This window comes from Perognathus longimembris, chromosome 16, assembly GCF_023159225.1.
Source record: "Perognathus longimembris pacificus isolate PPM17 chromosome 16, ASM2315922v1, whole genome shotgun sequence".
Taxonomy (NCBI): domain Eukaryota; kingdom Metazoa; phylum Chordata; class Mammalia; order Rodentia; family Heteromyidae; genus Perognathus; species Perognathus longimembris.
Genome location: NC_063176.1, coordinates 11,124,781 through 11,147,284, shown reverse-complemented (window position 1 = coordinate 11,147,284; position 22,504 = coordinate 11,124,781). Strand labels below are relative to the sequence as shown.

Here is a 22,504-nt window from a genome sequence, read left to right as displayed (position 1 = left end):
CTCTAATACGTGGAAGCTAGATTTAGCTTACAAAATCATAAGTAATTATGTTAGGTTGTATGCATGTTTATACAGATGCATTAATTGAAATATAGTACATTCAAGGGAGATCTCAAATGTCGTAAATCCTTAGTAAGCCAAAATCAAAAGTCAACCAAATAAAACACCAGGAAGTAGGTGGTCAAAATGGATGGGGAGAGGGGTCAAGTGGAAGCAGGTGGGTGAATGAAGAAGAGAAGAGGGGTAAAATGCAGATCATAATCCAATATATATCCTATAAACTTAAGAAGAGGGAAGATTGAGTAGGGGAGGGATGGGTGAGAATGTTGAAAAGGGTGACATTAATCAAGATATTTTATAATAATTAACTACTTTGGGAAATGGCAATTCCTTTGTACAACTATTTAAAGATCAATTTTAAAATAAAATATATAAAATAAAGTATGTAAGAGACAAAAGGAATTAGTAGAATAATAGAAATAATGACTATTTTAAGGAAGCTTCAGCTCTAGAACATCAAATGTTCTTCTCATATGTTCTTTCTCCTACTTACCTTTGATCATCACACAGAAATCAAATTTACTCATCCTGAAGACTGACTCAATTGCTATACTACTCCATTATTTTCTCAACTCAATATTTTAAGTAGATATTTTCCATAACATCTATGTTTTCTGTTTTTCAGATTTTTGTTAAATAAAATATACTGTAGTGCGATGTAAAGTATACTAAAATTCACTATGCATTGGCATGTGTATACACACACGCACACACACACACACACACACACACACACAAACAGTTCACCACAAAGCTCTCAGTCGGCTTCTCTGATCAACAAAAGTCTGCTTATTACTCCATGAAAATCTTGATGGTAAACACATAGACCTCAGCCATAACTTGACACGATCTTGACTGTAGGCTCATGTTTTATTTCTTACATTTTTTCATTTCTTTATTGTTAAAGTGATGTACAGAGGGATTGCAGCTTCATACGTAAGGCAGTGAGTACATTTCTTATCCAACATGTTACCTCCTTCCTCATTTCTCCCCCCACATCCCCGTCCAATTCCCCCCCACCATGAGTTGTATAGTTGGTTTACACCATATAATTTTGTAAGCATGACTGTTGCATTGGTTTGTCTTTTTATCCTTTGTCTCTAGAATTTGGTATTTCCTTTCCCTTCCCTAGGTCCAATACATGTACATACAATATCCAGGGTACTAAAATCAGTTACAGTGATGCCAGGGGAAAAACCACAGGAAAGAAAGACAAAAGATAAAGGGCATAATTTACATTTTTGTTTCTTCATCTGAACATAGGATAATAAAACTGCTTCATTTTTCTAGTTTTAAAATAATTATCTTGTGTATTAGTAAAAGGATTAATAATTCCCTCAGTTATCTGCTTTGTATTCCAGAGTTGAGTGAAAATGAAATTTAATTAAATATTAAGAGACAGGTTTATTTTCCAACTTTAAAGAGTACAAGTTTACCTATTTCTTCTATATTACTTTGGCTGTACTGAATATTGCATAAAGCTATAATGTTTAATAAAACCAATGTAAGAAAATTATATTCATACAAATGCTATAAAATAATAGATTTAAATGACTCCAGTATTAGTCAACTTGTAGATGACAAGATGCCAAAGGTCTCTCTAGAGACTTTTCAATCTAAGAACATATTTTATTTTCTTTAATATACTATAAGTGTATATCCTATGTACTCAATGTAATATATATGTATGTATAGTTACACACATATATGGCCTGGGATGGCTTTGGAACTCTATCTCTTGAGTAGCTAGGATTACAGGTATAGCCACCATGTATGGCTTCTTGAATGACTTTCAAATGCAAACTAGTTAATATTTGTCCTTCTCTCTCTATCTGGAACAGAGCTCCTAATTCTTTGCTTTCCATTTTGTAGTTTGTGATTTTTCTCTTTGAATTATTCTTAACAATAACTTGACAGAAAAATTGTGTTAGCCAATCATTGTCATAGCTTTGCTCTTTCAAGTGTAATCAGTCAATTCTGACACATTATACAATTCAAACATACATAAATTATTTCAGTTCTTTCACATAAATATCATTATTCATTCTAATGAATGAAAGAGCAAATACAAAGAACAACAACTTGAAATATACACAACCCCCATTTCTTAATTCATTTCTCTTTCTCCGTAATGTTACAAAGTCACAACAGAAATAAATTATTTATGATGCATGGTGACACAGTTCAAGTGTTTCTCCTACTTCCTCAGAGGTAACTTTGAAAGCAGCCCTGTGAAGCAATTATCATTTCTTTTTCAGGAGTCAGTGAGATCCATGAGTACCAAGGTCATGAGTGTATCTGTGATTGTTCATTTTGGAGCTACTAACTACCTTTGCATACCTATACATAGTCCTGGGGCTTCCAAAATGTTGTTTCCTTGAATTCCATTGAAATACCTGATACTTTTAAGCTCAGTCTAACATATTATATTGATAAAGAAACAGAAAAAGAAAAAACAAAAAAAATGAGACGTTGAATCATATACTCACGGAATGCTCTGTAAAATTCTTCAAGGGCCAGGTGCTTGTCAGCATTGAAATCTTCATACTTCAGTAGATCATACAGCGTGCATCCAGAAAGGTCCTTGCCTAGTTCTTCCTGCTTTATCACCTGAGAAGAAAATTACAAACTTTTATATCTGTATCACAACTAATGCCATAATAAAATTAATTATATGTAACAATGACATAATAGATAGGTCTAAATATGAGATTGAAGGTGTGACTGCAATGTTGGAGAGCTTGCCAATCTAAGGACCTGTGTTCAAACAGAAGAATAGCAAAACAAAACAAACTAAAATGAAATTTAAAAAGGGAATGAAGAAAACAAAATAAATAATGTACTTTGACAAAGAAAAGAGAATCAACCCAGGGAATGCCCACGTTTTCATCTACGGAACAATTATTTGTAACCATTTCGATGAAAATATTATACAATTAAGATATAAACATTCCTAGAATTTCATCCATGCCTTGTAATACAAAAATCTTACAATAGGACTAAACAAATCTAAACCTTTGATATTTCACTCTCTTACGTTATTCCATTACTCAAGTAAATATTTCTATGGGAAAACCACGCCCTGTGTCAAGATAAAACAGTACTTTTTCCCCAACAAAAACAGGAAAGTAGTTTGTGACACTATCTTCTTCATACTATTTGTGAAAACTGAAGTTAGAATTGTTCTACCTCTGTCTAACCTCTTCCCCAGCTGGAATTTCACTTATTTGTGATTGTGCATTTCTCCCATGGTCACAAAGGGGCTATTAAGCAAATGACTGTTTCTAGGAGCCAGACAGAATTAATGTACCAGTTGATGATGAAAAGACACCCAAGCATAGGGGAGGAAATAGTCAAATTTCCTTTCTACTCACTGCTGAGTCCATGGACTGTGACTGTAGCTTTTTGATACTCTACTGGTTTTTCCTGTCATAAAACAGACAATCCTGTCCATTTGATTGACTAGCTGAATAGCTATGTCCAACATCTCTCAGTCTTTTTCACATTCTCCAACATTCAGAGGAAGTCATTCATGATGTTTGAAATTGCACATCACAGGGTTATTTTTGTTTTGCTTTCTTTTCAAAGTGGTGTAGTGCTGGGCATCAGTAGTTCTCAAATGTGATTTTAGCTACTCTGGAGACCAAGCTCTGAGGATTGATGTTCAAGCTATCACAGATGCACAAATTGAAGTGATTCTTATTCCAAATTAACAACAAAACATTGGAAATAGGGCTGTGGCTCAAATAGTAGAACATCAGCCTTGTGCAAAAAAGCCAAGAAGGAGTTTGGATCCCTGAGTTCAAAGCCTAGTAGTCATACACACAGAAGGAGTAGTATAGCATAATTGGTAGTCTCTGAAGTTAGCCAGGGCTTTACTACACGGAGTTAAGTATAACACTCAACACATAATATATGCTTTTAAAGCACTATGTAGAATTCCAACAAATCATTCTTCCTCAAATATGTCCCTTACGGTAATTCACTGCAGCCTATGTTAGCTGTCTGTGCATTCACATTGGACTGTTATTTCTTTGAGGAATTCAGAGTATTGCACATCATTTTATCAATGGTAAATTGCTTATACCATTTTACTAGACTCTTTGGACACTTTTGAGATGAAATTATAATGTGTTTTTAGATTATTATCTTTAAGTAGTTGTACAAAGAAGTAGCCATTTACCAAAGCAGTTTTTGAATACACTGCTTCTTGATCAGTGTCACCTCTTTCAACATGCTCATACCTCCAGTCAGACCCGCCCCTTTCTTTACTTCCCTTATTTTTGTAGCATAGCCATTGAATTTTTTACTGCATTGTCCCCTTCCTTCTCTTCTTTCTTTTGTAACTCTCCCCGTGGCCCTACCACATCTCTCCCAAATGCCTGTTTCCTGGTTCGTATTTGCTAGGCTGTGAATTTGCCTAAGAATTACACTATTTCAGTTTTCCCTTGAATATACCATATTTCAATTAGTATATTTTTAACCACTTGTATATCACCTAACATGTTTACTTATAGGTTTCTAGGTTAACTCTACCTTCCAAAAATGTGCCTGACTTACTTTTTTAAAATATAAATATTCCAGGTCTATACTGCATTTTTTCCACTGATATGTATGTTCCCTGTTTATCTACACTGTTCATCCATGAACAGTGGAGATATCTTAAGATGGGGCTCCATGCATGGAACCCTGGTCACTGGTTCCTCTGGTGCCTCTCTAGCTACCTCAGCCACAACATATAATAAGAGAATATAAACTGATTAGAAGAACCAATGTAACAGAGTGAGTTCTGTATTCTTGTGTAGAGAATTCACATCTTACTAGTTCAGTTTATATTTGCTACCTTGGGGTGGGGAAATTAAAAGTTTATGGTCTATATACTTCTTACAAACATACTTTGTGACTGGGGAGTATTACAACATAGAAATTTATATAATCCAGCTGAAGAGCTTAAAAGAACTATTGAAATGCTGGAGCCATCCCTCTATAAGTCTGTTGGGAAGCAAAACCCTGCTTCTTTATTTAGAAAGCAACTTAGTTCTCAGTCATTTTCCATCTGTTAGTGGATTGAATACACAAAATGGTTTTTCTAGGGGCTGTATGGAGTGGTGTGTTTTATCTAACACCACTGTGTTTTTCTAGCAGGTTTCAGTTGCTGAAATTGGGCAATAGTTAGAATTCTGAAACCAGAATTTCTTTAGATATTCTGGCTATATTTCGTGATTTTTATTCTCATATAAATTTGTAAATAGAGATAAAGGAGAATTTGTTCAAGTCTCATCCTTTTTTTTTTTTTCTTAACTTACTTAAGACAAAATTGTGTATTAGACCAAGAGAACAGGTTTCTGAGTTTTTCACTCTGCTGGCACTTGGCATTTTATTTTTTTAAGGTGGCAATTATCAGCTTTCCCAATAGAAATTTAATACCCTACAAGATTATTAATCATAATTGTACAGAGATTTCTAATATTGAGTATGAAAAGACTGCATGTTTTACAACTTTTACTCAGTAGAATATGGTAGGTTCAGGCCAGGGCACCACTCTGGAAAGGATGAAGTGAAGCATTTCTGTGTACAGGCAGTATGCTATTACATAAAGAGAACCCCACAGCTTTATCCAAAATTTTTTTAAAATGAGCAAAAGTTGCACAATACAAAAAAATTCACAAAAAACTACAGCACCTTAATATACCACTAACAAATTTATGAAAATGCAATCAAGGAAGTAGTCATTTGTAATTGTTACCAATAACAATACCTAAAAATTTAAATGAAGGGTTAAAATCTCTAGAATAAAATCTATAAAATTTGATGAAAAGAAAATATGACTAGATGCAGTGCTGCATTGTAATAATCTCCACTACTTACAGAAATAAAGATGATTGTGAGCTTGAGGCAAGCCGCCACAAGATTAGATTCAATCTCGGAATTAAAATAACAAAAAGTTCCGACTGGCATTGGTGGCTCACAGCTGTAATCTTAGGGACTCAGGAGGATGATATCCAAATATGGTGGTTGGAAGCCATCCTGGGCAGAAAAGTCCCTGTGAGTCTTTTACCTCCAACTAATTACAAAAGTGGAAGTGGAGCAGAGGCTCAAACTGGTAGACATTTATTCTTGAACAAAAAAGCTCAAGGACAGCCCCCAATTCTGTGTTCCAGACCTGTGACAGACAAAAAATAAACCCAAAAGTCTAGAGGTGTGGCTCAAGGAGTTGCACTCTTGTTTAGAATGCATGAGGCCCTAGGTTTAGACCCCAGTATGAGAGAGAGAGAGAGAGAGAGAGAGAGAGAGAGAGGGAGGGAGGAGAGGGAGAGGGATAGGGAGAAGGAGAGAGCAACATTGAATTTCACTCTAGAAATGAAAATGATGTTCAATGTCTAAGGATTGAATTTCCATTTTTTAATGTTCATGATACTCAAAATGATCTAGTTTCAAAGCAATCTCTATCAAAGTACCAAGGACATTATTCACTATCAAAAATATCCCATGTTTCACATGGAAACAAAACATACATATATGTATGCACATGCGCGCGTGCGTGCACGCGCGCGTACACACACACACACACACACAGCAGGCCAAAACAATTTAACAGAAGAACAAAACAACAAAGTATTCTAAGAGAAATATTTGTCTTTGAAATATACTGCAAAGCTGTATACATCAAAATATCATGGTATAGCAGGCAGACACATACATAAACCAATGGAACAGAATAAGGAGCCTACCAGAAAACCTATGTATCTATACTCAAGTGATTTCTAACAGTTTTTTTATAGGAGAAATGACTGTTCAGTAAATATTGCTGCAGATATTTGTTATTTATATACGGAGGAATGAAATCAGAACTCAGTCTTTCCCTTTTCAAAAATAAACTCAAATGAGATTATGAATTTGAAATGATGAAAGTACTGGAAGAAAACACTTTGTGATATTAGAATCGTCAAGAGCTGTTGATGTTGATGCTGTTTAGACCATGAAATCACAGGAAACACAAACAAATAGAGACTACTTGGAACTCCCAAAGTAAACATCTGCACAGCAGAAGAAATCATTAACACAGAGAAGAACTGTTTACAAAATAGACATCTGATGAAGTTTTTATGTTCAAATGACACAATGAATTCACATAATTCATCAGTAAAATTTCAATAAGCCCAAATGAAAATGGCAGATAACCCTAAAACATTTCTAAAAGAAATCCTGAAAATGGCCAGCAGGACTATGACAATCTTAGTATCACTGATCATCCCGAAAATATAAAATGAATGCATGAAAAGACATATCAAATATCTGTTCATAAAAATAAATACAGCACAAATATAATATTGAGCATAGTACAATGCAATCATATATTGAAACATTGCCAATATTCCACAAATATGCAAAATACTAATGTGTAAAAATAAAACATTTGAAAATTGCTCCCATGAGAAATGTTATTTACTGAAGTCAGAGGACATATATGCATGTATGTGTGTATATGTACACTCACACATATGTGCATGTGTACTTGTATTATATATGCACTCATATATTTATATAATTGTGTGCTTATGCACACCAATATGTTTTCATAGAATAAAAATATGCATTATATCAGATAAAATTAAGTGACATGAAGAGGAGAAAGCTACTAAAATAAATACAAGGTGACCTGGGTGTAAAAATAGTACCTCTCGGGATGGGAATATGGCCTAGTAGCAAGAGTGCTTGCCTCCTATACATGAAGCCCTCGGTTCGATTCCCCAGCACCACATACATAGAAACCGGCCAGAAGTGGCACTGTGGCTCAAGTGGCAGAGTGCTAGCCTTGAGCAAAAAGAAGCCAGGTGCAGTGCTCAGGCCCTGAGTCCAAGTCCCAGGACTAGCAAAAATAAAAATAAAAATAAATAATAATATAATTGTCAAAATTTCTCTGAATATAATCTGAAAAGACAGAATAAATAATATTATATTACTGGTTTAAGCATATATAACTACCGCTACTCATGAGAAATATATTTTAATAAAGGAACAAATAGGAATAAGTTAGTCTGTTTTATTTTATGGTTTCTAATGTAACTACCTTGTAAAAATTAGTACAACAATGACAATTGTTTAAAAGACCACATAGATAGTCATGTTCATTAATTTATTTTGTTCTCATAGAAAAGCCTTATTTCTAAGACTCCCAATATATGGCTCTTGACAATTCTTTGAACACATTCTAAACGAATATTTATATTCTTGTGGTGTATGTGTGTGTGTGTGTGTGTGTGTGTGTGTGTGTGTGTGTGTGTACTGTGGCTTGAAATTAGGGCCTCACATGCTCACTTAACTTTTATGCTTAAGGCTGTTGCTCTCCCACTTGTGCTATATCAACACTTCCAGCTTTTTCTTGGTTAATTAGAGACAAGATCCTCATGGTCTTTTCTGGCTAAGCTGGCTTCAAACTCCAATTCTCAGATATCAGCCTCCTGAGTTGTTAGAGTCCTGAGTCACTTGGTACCTGGCAAGAAGAATTTTAATAGCTATACAACAGACAAAGGCTTCCTATCTAAAATATACTCAGAGCTTCAAAAAATTATGCCCTCCCAAATAAACCCTCAAAGAGACAACAACTCAATTAATAAATAAGCTAAAGACTTAAAGAGAGGCTTCTCGAAAGAAGAATGGCCAAAAGGCATATGTTCAACATCTCTGGCCATTAAAGAAATGTATCTCAAAACAACACTGATTCGACCTTATTTCAGATAGAAGGGCTATTATCTAGAAAACTAACAAAAGCAGATTCTGGCAGGAATGCAGCCTAAAGGGAACACTAATGTACTGTTGGTGGGAATGTAAAGTTGTTCAACCACTTTGAAAAGCAGTATGGAGCTTCTTAATTCCACTATTGGGCATGTATCAGTAAAACACAAACAAGGCCACTAAAGCTACCAGCACAACCATGTTCAATGGAACATTGTTTACCAAAGCTAAGACATGGAATTAACCCAGATGCCCCTTCTTCAGATGAATGGATTAAGAACATGTGGTATATATACAAAATGGAATTCCATCAGAAGGAATGATATTACCCATTCATGAAGAATTTGAAAGACTTGGAAAAATTATGTTAAGCAAAGCAAACCCGATCCAAAGAAACAAAAGTTGCATGTTTTCCCCATTTGATGTAAGTAGAAAATGCCCATATATCTATAACTAAACACACTGGATGGCAAAAGGCAAAAAATACACTTGGACTTGATAAATTTTACAGGACTTTAGACACTCACAGTGAGACCTAAGCAGAATATTCTTAGGAGAGCATCACAAAAGCTCAATAACTATGGAGATACGATTATAAAAAACAATGTTTATTGAAAAGAACTCTAATAAAAGGAAAGAAGAGGTTATGTGTTATTGTGCTTCCTGTTTTTTGCTTATTTTTTTCCTCTCTCTGTTTCTGTACCTTTTGTCTTCTAGGTAAATTAACTTGTTTTGAGGAAGGTAAGGAGGAACACAGCAATGGTGGAACAAAGGGTCAAGAAAGGCATTAGTGATAGTCACTAGACATTATATGGAAAATGAATTATACAACTTGTGGGGGGATGAGGATCAGGAGGGAAAAGCTGGGAGAAAACATGGGAAGCAGTGACACTTCAGAAAAATGCACTCATCACCTGACTTATGCAAATGTAACCCCTCTGTACATAACCTTTACAGGAAGAATTTTGAAAAAGAAATAACGCATAGCTGTATTTTAAAAGAAGGAAAACACACATGATTCATTTAGAATAAAAACCTCTAAATTGTGAAATCCCAGTTTTTCTGAGCATATTAAAAATAATACCTAAAACATGTATCTGTAACTAGATAGTAATATTTTCTCATAATATTGAAAATAGCTTTGAGTTTAAGGCAAAACAACAGTTTAGTTGCATCCTCATCATTCCTGTTCAGGGCACCTTGTTGCTTTTACCATTACTCTGAGATTCTTAAAAGAAAGGAAATTTCCAATAAGTCTAGACTATACCACTGACAGTACAATTCAACTCTACCAACACACCTAGCTTCTACCACATGATAGAATTATGGGCTTGGCAATGCAGGAATAGTTATCATTCTCTTCTAAACACCAGACAAGCCCCTCTTTTACTGTTTATTCCCAATGTTGATGAGATTAATTAGTGTGGTGTTCTGTAGGAGCCCACACTTTATTCAATTCTCCACTCAAAGTTTGTTTGTATTCAGTTTGTTGTTTATGAAATAGCTTTTTATCAAGAGACAGAATAATTCTTACTAATCTCACAATAAATAAATATGTTGACTAGATCAGAAAATGAAAAAAAATACTGAAAAAACCTAATTGGTTTTATTAATTCAAAGTATAGGCTAACTGGCTGTTTCCCGATGTAACAATTACAATCTTTTTCATTAACACATTATATATTCAAATACTGCAAAAACATCAATGCTTGGCTGGGAATGTGGCTTAGTGGTAGAGTGCTTGCCTAGCATCCATGAAGCCCTGGGTTCGATTCCTCAGCACCACACAAACAGAAAAAGCCCGAAGTGGCACTGTGGCTCAAGATGTAGAGCACTAGCTTTGAACAAAAAGAAGCCAGGGACAGTGCTCAGACCATGGGTCCAAGAGCCAGGCCTTGCAAAAAAAAAAGAAAAAGAAAAATCAATGCTATACTCACCCATTAGCTTAAATATATTGCTTCTTATTTATTCATGCTTTTTATTTAATTTCATAAATGTACTCACATATTAGAGTCAGTGAGCAAGTGATATTGTAAGTCAAATTTATATAAAATAATCTAAACCCTGAGAACAAGTTGTTGTTTTTTTCATTATTTTAATAAAGAGACGGCATGTGTGCCCAATAGGGCAACATTTCATTCGAATATGCATTTCTAATGTGAATGAGCTTATTAAGATGACAGAATCTAAAAGGAAAAATCCTAAACCAATTTATTTGATAATGCTGCTTGTTTAAACTCAGAATCACAGGGGACTTCTGTAAGCAAAGCCCTTAGTTAGAGTGTGTACACACATTCTATAGGATATAAGGTATTATTATTTCAAATAATTAAGAGACAGAGAAAAAGTGTTTTCAAATTGCTAGAAGTTTATGTTTGGTGCTAATACAGTCAAGGCTACCAAGCTACCAAGTGCAATTTGCATGGTATCACCTTGTTTTACCCAAAGGAAGAAAGATACCAAAGGAAGAAAGATATTAAGACTTCCATGTTTGTCATGTTGCCTCTCACAGTTACAGTTCACAGAAAATCAGGTCAACAATTACATGGAAAATTCCATAACTGATTTATATCTGAAAATTTAAAATATTTTCAGTAGTGTTATGAAATATCCCATCACCCAACTTCATCCCAACAGGAGTGTGAATCACTTCTTTTCTAAGTATTTTCAAATTGTGCATCCCTTCCCCTAGGCTAGGCTTCATTTGTGCTTCTAGTTATCAGATCAACTGTAATGATACATCTATACCTGGTTCTAAGTAGGTGTTTTATGGAATAATGCTGGTGATTTTTTTGATGTACAATGTCATAATTGTTCTATTTTACTATCAGTTGTAATTAATTATTATTATGAATGTGCATGTGTGGGGAAATCATTTATACATACAGATTACAATGCAAGAAATAATCATTCTCTCATTGAGTGGAAATTTGGAAATTTTCTCTGTGATCTACGGTCTGATTATTTCTGCTGTTCTGTGAAGTCACTATTCCTTTGCAATATGTCCCAATTTTACTTCCTCCCATTCCTTCTGCTCAAATCCATCATTATACCCTGTAAAAATCTTGATTTTTAGTCAGAAAATAATTTTCCTTTAGAAAATTTGTTACAAAAATATTTAAATGCATATTTATTTTAGAATATCTGGCTTTGATCTGGACCAGGCAGAGTGGTATGCTCCTATAATTCCAGCACTCATGAGGCTGAAAAAGGAGGATCATGAGTTTGAGACCAGCCTGGGCTATAACATGAGACCTAAGCTCAAAATGATAGAAAGGAAAAGAGAGAACGAGTGAATAAAAGAAAGAAAAAAAGGAAGGAATGAAGAAATGGAAAGAAATTGTGAAAGATAAAAGAAGGAAAGAACAAAAGAAAGAAAAAGGAAGGAAGGAAGACAGAGGAAAATTGAAGGGAAGAGAAAGAAAGATAAAAATAGAAAATCTGATTCTTACCTAATGTTACCATTTTGTTCAGTAATTTTAGTTAAATTAATTTTATTGAACATTTAATTGTTTACATTTTAGTTTTAATGTTTAGTTAACTAAATTGCTTAATAGTGCCATTTGTCCAAATTTTAGATAATTTCCCCCATACACATTTCTCTAGCTAAAGGAAGATAGTAGAACCCAAACTGTATCCCTCTTGACAGTAGTGTATTATTTCCTCTTCCAAAACAAGTCTTCACAAAAATGAACAGAAAGTTGTATAATCAGATATGATTTAGAAATAGCACATGACAGTGACTGAGTGATCACAAAAGTCATATGCATAACATTTAGAGGAGATAATAAAAGACCTGAATTAAGTTGGTGACTTAATTTAGTCAAGTTGAATACACAAACACACACACACACACACACACACACACACATTTACATATATGTGTATGTTTGTTGAGAGTTTTTCAGTGAGTTACTATGGAATGCATACACTGGAAAATTTATTTCCAAAGAATACTGGAAAATTGATTTGGAGCATACTATTTGGAAGAAGCAAGTATTATTGAAGTTTCAGATTTAAAAATATATTAACAATTCTGAAACCTTGATGCTGGACAAGGCAACTTAAGAGAACCAGGTGATAGATATATGATTAGATCTGCGAGGAAAAAGATGGATGTCTGACTATCAGAATAAACAGGGGTGCAGTGTGGTGGATAGAGAGTAACTCACTTTCACTTTGTTCCTTCAGTGCTATTCAGTAGGAAGAACACTCAACTTTCTCCATACTCATTCTACATAAGGGCAACTCAGTTTAGTACCAATTGAAAAATAGACTGAAGGATTAAATAAACGGTATGTCTACCCATTCAGTTGCAATAAAAATAGGAAATGAAAATGAATATGCACAAGGAAAAATGCTCTACCTGTTACTGAAAACTTACTCCTTCCATGCAGAATTTAAGACTTATATATGAGAGGAGACAGTCCTGTTATATTTCTGTGAAAAATTAAATTTCATAGATACCCCAATGTCCTAACAATGTCCTATGATTACAGTAGATAATAAAATAATATGTATAGATATATGTAACCTATATACATATATACATACATATTATGCACTTAATTTGATTATAGTTTACACTGTATATGCATGTATATACAGACATATATACATAGATACATATGTACATTAAATTGATTGAAGTTTACAAGCCTATGTATTACAGTTAATACATAGTTTATATATTACAGCTATTATGTATTATAGTTAAAAACTCTAAACTATAATAACTATAATCAATTTAGGTGCATGATTTAATTCAAGGTTGTGTTCTATTGCTTGAAACATTTGACTTATAAATTGTAATCAATATACATGCATGGTTTTGTAAAATGTGTTGTTTAAGGGAATTGCTTCATTATTACTTAAAACAGTTTGATGGGAAAGGAAATTGTATGAATCTAGGTATTTAATACATACATGTATTTAGAGATATTTTAATATAATATAGACTAGCTTTTCAAAATAAGACCCACATGATATTTGAGTTTTATAAAACTAAATATTATACCTATAATGTCATAAACACTACTAGGTAGTTAAGAACAAATACTCAATATCTTAGTACTTGTAGAGTGACTACATTTACTTGATTCTGGACAGAAATTAGATTTATTAAACTTGATGCTAGTTATTTAAGACAGAAAGTTGAACACCTCTAATGAGTAGAAGAAAATATAACATGCTATCATTTATTTTTCTATTTTCCTGAAATAGCCAAAATTATTTCTCTTTCCATGCAAGCTATCATTTCATAATTAAATTTATTATCAAACCCATTTGTATATTTATAATTATTTATATAAATGTCTAAGTTATGGTAGCTTATATCAGTATTTTATTTGTTGTCACTTAAGATTAAATTATAAGTATTAAAAAACTGCAAAGTTAAAACAAGCTGGAAATTTCAATCATCTTTGCCTTATGGATACACGTTTTACCACTTTACCTCCACTATCCATAGTCAGATTTGGAAGCATTATTACAGCTCTATATCAAGTGCTCTATATTAGAAGATTCAGTTCTAAATTGTAAAAGTATCACAGCAAATTGGATTTTGATTTCCTTTTTTCACTTATTACATTTGTAAGTTTACTAGACTTTCAAATAACAATGAAAAAATCTTTCAGTTGTTTAACATTAATCCTTAAAACACTATATTTCTAAAAGTTTAAAATTGTACTTTGTGTTCTCCTGTTAGATATTTTCTTTTTCTAAAATTTCTCCTCTGTATCTTCTTTTCTTTTGCCCTGCTGTTTCTGTAATTCCCTTTCGAATAAACTGATATACAAAAAACAAGATACTGAAAACTAAGAGAAAAATGAGGGAAAAAAAGAGGAACTAACTACATACAGGGCATAAAAACATCTTGTTTCTAATTCTCGGAGTTCATGTTGATATACTTCATTATATATGGTTCTATGCACACAGCAATTGGGTTACTGAGAGTCCCTGTTAAGAATATCATAGACATACTCTTACAAATTAGAGAAGCCATGCAATCTACTTTTCTTTGGGTCCTGCTTAATTTGCTTAATATAATTTTTCCAAGTCCATTTCCTTTTGAATGGGGTAATGTCATTCTTTCTGACGGAACCATAGAATTTCATTGTGTATTTATACCACATCTTCACCGACTGAGGGCCAGCTGGGTTGCTTCCATATCTTACTTATGGTAAATAATACTACAATGAACATATTTGTGCTGGTATCATTATATAGCCTTGTTTGTGGTTATATGGGTAAATGTCCAGGAGTAGGATTGCTGGATCAGAAGGGAGCTCTATTTTTATCTTTGGAGGAACTTCCACACTGCTTTTCAGACTGGCTGAACAAGTTTACACTCCTATCAAAAGTGTAATAGAGTTCCCTTTTGGCCAACAGTTATCTGTTGTTATTAGATTTCTTAGTAAAGGCCATTCTAACTGGGGTAAGGTGGAATCTCAATGTTGTTTTTTTTTTTATGCATTTCTTTTACAGCCAGAGAAGTTGAGCATTTCTTCATGAATCTATTGGCAATTCTTATTTCCTTTTCAGAAAAGTCTCTAAGTCTTTAGCGCCTTCTTAATTGCCTGGTTGTTTCTTTGGGGCTCTGTATTAGGGGTATTTAATCTGTTGTTTGATATTTTATACATACAAAAGTCAACTGCAGACTAAAGGACCAATTTATGATTACTGAAATACTCAAACTAGCACTACGAAGTAGTGAAACTAGTTCAACAACTAATAAGTTATTCCCAAATTGTGTTGTTAACTATGTAGCAAATAATCTTATTGTCTTTAGTGCTCATTACCCTGTCTCTTTTTTCTCAACAAGACAATATTCAAAAAACTAATGTACTTGAAAACATAGAAAAGAACTCTAGAATACATCAAATGTGGAGTAAGAACAGAATCTGTGAAACAAGTTTTCATGCTGCTCCAACACACAGGTAAATGGTAACTTCCAATTTTTACTTGGGTCTGTGTGTAACTTTTACATGCTACATTCTCTGGAAATGATAGTTTGTAAATTATATAAGGGACACCTTCATGAATCCGTTCAAGATGCATTATTTTTAAATTTTACATTAGATTATGACAAATAGTTTCATGCTCATAAATAAAATCATATAAATTGGTGGCTATATTTTTTGACTTATTTGTTTTCAGAAGACATCTGAAAACTAAAAGTGCATAGTCAAAAACAGTATTTCTGTTATCTTTGGGCAAATTTTTCTTACATATTTTCAAGGAGCTCATTGAAATCTTCTATTGTTTCCATAGTTGAATATAGAAAATAAGATGATGACATTTCTACTATATCAAGAAGGAAAAATAAAGGGACTAACACATTGTGAGATATGGAAAAGAAGATTTGATGCATATTATAAAAAATGAATCCTCTGGCAAATTTGACAGTAAAGAAGAAATGGGACAAGTTTTGAATTATATAAACATCCATGTTCATATAATACATAAATCATCATGACTAACCCTAAACTCCATTCAAAATTGTATAACATATTAATCTTCAAAAATGGAGTGGTTGATATATATTAAAATTATAAAAACTAGAACATATTATTTGAAACACATTAATAAAGTAGTCAAAATATTTTCTGTTAGCAGGACCCTGGGGGCTAATGCATCTAATCCTAGCTACTCCAGAGGAAATGATCTAAGGATCATCCTTCAAAATCAGCCAAGGCAGGAAGGTCTACGGAACTCCTATCTTCAATTAACTACCTAAAAGCCAAGGAAAAAACTGGCTCATGTGGTAGAGTGCTGTTTTTGAACACAAAAAGCTCAGGGGTAGTACACAGGACCCAAGTTTAAACCCCAGGATCAACACACACACACACACACACACACACACACACACACACACAAATACAGACATACAGAGAGAGATGTTATTCTCTACATACATACACACACACACATATATATATATATAGAGAGAGAGAGAGAGAGAGAGAGAGATGTTATTCTCTTGTGACATTGGAGATGAAAACACAGAGCCTTAGAAATACTAGACTCGAATTCTACTACTGAGCTACAACCCTAACATTTTGCACCTAACATTTTGAGATATGGCGTTAGTTTGTATTCTAGGCTGCTTTTAATCTCTATATCCTCCTGAATCTGTCTCCACCTTGCTAGAATTAAGTCTGCATCATCATGCCTAGCTTAAGTTATCAGATTTTACTCTTCAAATTACTTTACAAAGATTTTTACATAATAATTTCTGGCCAACACAAATGTATTATGTACACCTTGAAGTCATAAGCTTGTGAAAGTTATCATTAATTATTGACCTAATTAATTATTGACTTAATCATTAATCATACCTGAGTTAATTCATTACTATCTATAAGTGCATTATTGTCTGCATCAAAATATTTAAACATTTGATCCACCACAATCTTCTTCTGAGATATACTATCACTGTTAGGATTTTCATTTTCTTGTGTGATGCTCTTCTGATTTTGTAAATCCAGAAGCATGCTTTTCATCCTGCTGTACTCTGTAGTCTTGCAGTTTTCTCCTGCAATTAAAACAAACTAAGTTATTTTCAAAACAACTTTATTGAAAATAAATTATTTTATTAATGTTTAGAAGCTGTTATTATATGGCCAACACATGAGGTACATAATTTCACTTTCAAATACTACGTACTTTCCAATTTGTACAAAAACAAGTAATAAGAAATCTCCAAGATGGGATAGAAAACTCACTTCTTCCAGGTGTAATAACAACTTTACTCTAGTATTTCTATGAGGAAAACATTAGTTCTTGGAGAGAGAGAATGTCTTCGGACGTTAAAGGAATTGTCTCAGTCGCTCAGTAATCATTTATATAATTAGCATCCCTCTAAATAAATAGATAGATCTATATAGAGATTTATATAGACATAGCTGTGTAGATATAGATATAGGGATATAGATATAGATGGATCTGTATATACATAGAGCTATATTTATATCTATATTTATCTGTGTATCTCTATATATTTACATTTATATCTATCTATATCTACGCACATATAGATATAGATTTATCTATAGATAGTTCTACATAGATATATAGATATAGATAGATAAATCTCCATCTGTATCTCTATATAGATCTAATGTCTATCTATATATCTATATATAGATTTGTCTGTATCTATCTATATATTTGTATTCATATATAAATATATATACCTATATTTTTATATATTTGTATAGCCAAATATAGATATATCTATGTGTAGATAGATATAAACATATCTATAGACAGATATATATGCCTCTATATATAGATCTATATTTCTATTTTTATATATTTCATATATATTATATATTTATATAGATTGATGTAGATATATCTATATATATAGATACATCTATAGCTATAAACAGATGTCTATGTGTCTGTATAGAGATCTATCTATCTATCTACAGGGACACAAAAAGAGGTGCAGAGAAATGAAAATGAATTTAGAAGGGGCTTGGATTTGAATTTAAGTTAATTTGTATTTCACACTAGGGAATTCTATCATGTTTTTAAAACAAAATACATTTTAGAATTTTGAATTTGTTTTGAAGACACTCTCTTCTATATTTTGGGACCTATCTATATTTCAGTAAGCTTTTTGTCACTAAGTTTATGTTTCTTTTGCCAAAAACTTTTAAAAATTAATTAAATTATTGTCATAGTGATGTACAGAGGGGTTACAGTTTCATATGTAAGGCAGTGAGTATATTTCTTATCAAACTCTTAAGCTTTTTGTCACTAAGTTTATGTTTCTTTTGCCAAAAACTTTTAAAAATTAATTAAATTATTGTCATAGTGATGTACAGAGGGGTTACAGTTTCATATGTAAGGCAGTGAGTATATTTCTTATCAAACTCGTTACCTTCAACTTCATTTTTCTGCCACCTTCCCCCCTCCCAAATTCCCTCCACTCTGAGTTGTACAATTGGTTTACAGAATATTGTCTTCTAAGTATTGCTGTTTCTTTGGTTCTTATTTTACCCATGTCTTTCCATTTTGATGTTCCCTTTCCCTTCCCTAGTTCAGATAAACATGTATACAATACCCATGGTACCAGAATCAATTACAGTGACATCAGAAGTAAAACTATGGGGAAGAAAGACATAACAAAAAGACAGAATTTCACACAGTACATTGAAAATAACAATAATGATAAACCACTTTTTTCCATAGAGCTCATTTCGCTTAGCATCATCTTATGTGTTCATAGGTACATAGCTATAGAACTACTTTGATCTTCTGGTAGGACTAGCCTAGACATGCACCTATTATTACAAATGAGGGAAACCATAGAGTCTATGTTTCTTTGGGTCAGGCTCACTGTACTTAGTATGATTTTTTTTTCCATGTCTTTCCATTTCCTTACCAATGGGGAAATGCCTTTTTTTTTTTTCTCCTCTGATAGAAGCATAGAATCCCACCGTGTATATGTACCAAGGGGCATCTGGGTTGGTTCCATATTTTAGTGATAGTAAATTGTGCTGTGATGAAAATAGTTGTGCTGGAAGCTTTAATGTGGTCTTCTTTGTAATCATTGGGTAAATGCCCAAAAGTGGGGTTGCTTGGTCATAGGGGAGCACAATGTTTAGTCCTTTGAAGAATCTCCATACTGCTTTCCAGAGTGGTTGAACAACTTTATTCTCCCACCAAAAGTGCCCTTTTGGCCACAAGCCTGCCAGCATCTGTTGTTATTAGTTTTCTTGTTAATGGATATTTTTACTGGAGTGAATTGGAATCTCAATGTTGTTTTGAATTTCAATTTGTTCATGGCATGTGATGTTGAGCACTTCTTCATGTGCTTCCTGGCCATTCTCATTTCCTCCTCAGAGAAGTCTCTTCTTAAGTGTTTAGCACATTTTTAGGGCAGTTGTTTCTCTGAGGATTTGTTTTGGGAAAATGTAATATTTTGAGGTCTATGTATAATTTAGATAGGAGGCCCTTGTCTGTTGTGTGGCCAGTGAAGATCTTCTCCCAATCTGTGGGCTTTCTGTTTATCTTGCGAGCTCTGTCCTTTGCCCTGCAGAAGCTCTTTGAAGCAGAAGCAGTTTGATGCAGTGCCATTTGTCCAACGTTTCCTTGATTTGTTGTGTTTCGGCGCTTTTATTAAGAAAGTTTCCTCCTGTGCCAAGTAGCCCAAGGGTTTCTCCTATTTCTTCCTGCAATGTTTTCAGGGTAACTGCTTTTTTACCTCAAGGTCTTTGATCCATTTAGAATTGATTCTGGTGCAGGGTGAGATATAAGGAACTTTCTTTATTTTGTTACAGGAATTTAACCAATTTTGCCAGCACCATGTGTTGAAGAGGCTGTCTTTCTCCCATTCTATCCTTTTAAACTTCTTTTTAACCAAAGATTAAGTGGCCATAGGCTTGCAGTTTCATTTCTGGGTCTTCAGTTCTATTCCACTGGTTCTCAGGCCTGTTCTCGTGCCAAATACCAAGCTGCCAAAAACTCTTTTTTTTTTTTTGTATCCCGACATTTATTTTTTTGCCCTTAAGCACAGTCAAAGCAACATTTTTGTTGTAATTTTGCCTTTGAATATTTCATCACCAAGCTAGAATTACAGACTTTTTAATTGTGATCTTTAAGTAGCTGTATAGAGGGTTTCACTTCAGCATGTCAGTTTGCGAACACAAGGTATCATGAACAATGGAACACTGTGCATCATGCTCCCCATCTGTCTGTACCCACTCATCTAATCAATTTACCTGGTTTCATTTTCTTATATATACATTGAGTATTATGACTGCGTCCATTCACCCTTCCTCTCTCCACTAATCTCCCATCTCCTTGGCCTTCCCTTTCTCCAACAACATATGTTCTCGTTTCTTAATATTCATCTTGTTATATTACAAGTTAACAAAGTTATTGAAAGGGTTTACACCCTAGAGTACTTCTTTGTTTACAGTATACTTTAGATGTTATGTTTATGTATATTTACCTTGTATATGTTTACAGGTTTACATTTATAATTTATGTCTTACTTCCACATATGAGGAAAACATCAGTTGTTTATCTATCAGTATGATTTCATTTAGCATAATTGAAAACGCATAACACAACAAACACAAGTAGCAGGCACAATATTAGGGGGTGAAAAATTCTCAAGGCACTATACCAACAAACTAGAAAAATCAGGTAGAAATGGCTATATTCCTAGACAACCACAATGTACCAAAATTAAGCCAAAAGGATATAATTCACCTAATTGAATCTGTTAAAAAAAAAAAGTAATGAAACTGAAATGGCAATTTAAAAAAAAAATCACCCAATAAAGTCCAAGTCTGGATGGATTTACAACAGGAATTTCTGAGACCTCTGAAGAACTAACACCAATACTCCTCAAAATTTTCCATGATTTTTGAAAAGGTGAACTCACAACCAAACTCATTCTATGAAACAGCATTACACTCATCTCCAAACCAAAACTCAATATTGTCTTACTGAAGTAATCACACACCAAACATTTTCAATATCTCCTAATTAATAACCAGAGCAATTACAGGAAGATCATATTTAATGAAATTAGGTACTTGACTTAATGTCTCTCAATAAACCTATAACAACCTACACTATTAACATCAAAAATTAGTATGGTGCCTTTGATATCTTCACATATTTACTTTATAATTGTTTTCTTTTCAAATAATGTGATTTCCAAATGAAACATTAGGGGTATACTATTTGAGAAGCTTTTAGAACACATTTTTAGTTTTATAACCGTGGTACATTTTGGCAATTAGATTTTGATTTCTAAAGATATTTAAATATGTGCCTTGGAAGCCTGATGTTGAATAATTGCATTTGAAGTTTCACTCTCTTTCAAGATAAGATGGATACAATCTATTCTAGAGAGATGAGAGACTATCTTTTCTTTGTAAGACAGTGAAATGACTACTGTTATTCAACAATTTAAGTGTTTGGCAATCCTGTCAAGAAAGTATTTTCTTACAACAAAATGTAAATGTACAGCTACATATTAAGTTAGTTCCATTATTGTGTTCTCATGTCAAAATAATAACAGGAATATGGTTTTATAGCAGAAGGAGGAGGAGGAGGAGGAGGAGGAGGAGGAGGAGGAGGAGGAGGAGGAGGAGGAGGAGGAGGAGGAGGAGGAGGAGGAGGAGGAGGAAGAAGAAGAGGAAGAAGAAGAGGAAGAGGAAGAAGGAGAAGAAGAAGAGGAAGAGGAAGAAGGAGAAGAAGAAGAGGAAGAAGGAGAAGAAGAAGAGGAAGAGGAAGAAGAGAAGAAGAAGAAGAAGAAGAAGAAGAAGAAGAAGAAGAAGAAGAAGAAGAAGAAGAAGAAGAAGAAGAAGAGGAAGAAGAAGAGGAAGAAGAAGAGGAAGAAGAAGAACTCATTGCCAAGAGAGAAGTAAACAAATCCATAGCTATAGCAATTTTGATTTCTGGGAAGCAGCACAAATGCAAACTTTACCTGGTGTGTGCGTGTGTGTGTGTGTGTGTGTGTGTATGTGTGTGTGTGTTTAATTGCAGATAATAGTCTCACAGACTTTTCTGCCCAGTGTGGCTCTAAACCAGATCCCAGATCCCAGCCTACTGAGTAACTTGTATTACATGCATGAGCCCCTGGTATTCTGCTTTGCATTTTGAATTTAAATTTCCAACATGCCTCATGGTTTGATAGTGATTATTTTGACGTGCCAAGTAATACAACATCATATAA

General features: G+C 33.6%; 1 protein-coding gene across 1 annotated transcript in view; it reads right to left on the bottom strand.

Moving 5' to 3' along the window:
- Nucleotides 1-22,504, bottom strand: part of Fstl5 (follistatin like 5) — a 279,651-nt gene that overhangs the window by 166,307 nt on the left and 90,840 nt on the right. The window contains exons 5-6 of the mRNA XM_048364572.1: nucleotides 17,136-17,332; nucleotides 2,550-2,670 (exon numbers count right to left, since the gene is read on the bottom strand). Of these exons, the coding sequence (XP_048220529.1) occupies nucleotides 2,550-2,670; nucleotides 17,136-17,332 (318 nt within the window). The remainder of the gene's footprint in view (nucleotides 1-2,549; nucleotides 2,671-17,135; nucleotides 17,333-22,504) is intronic.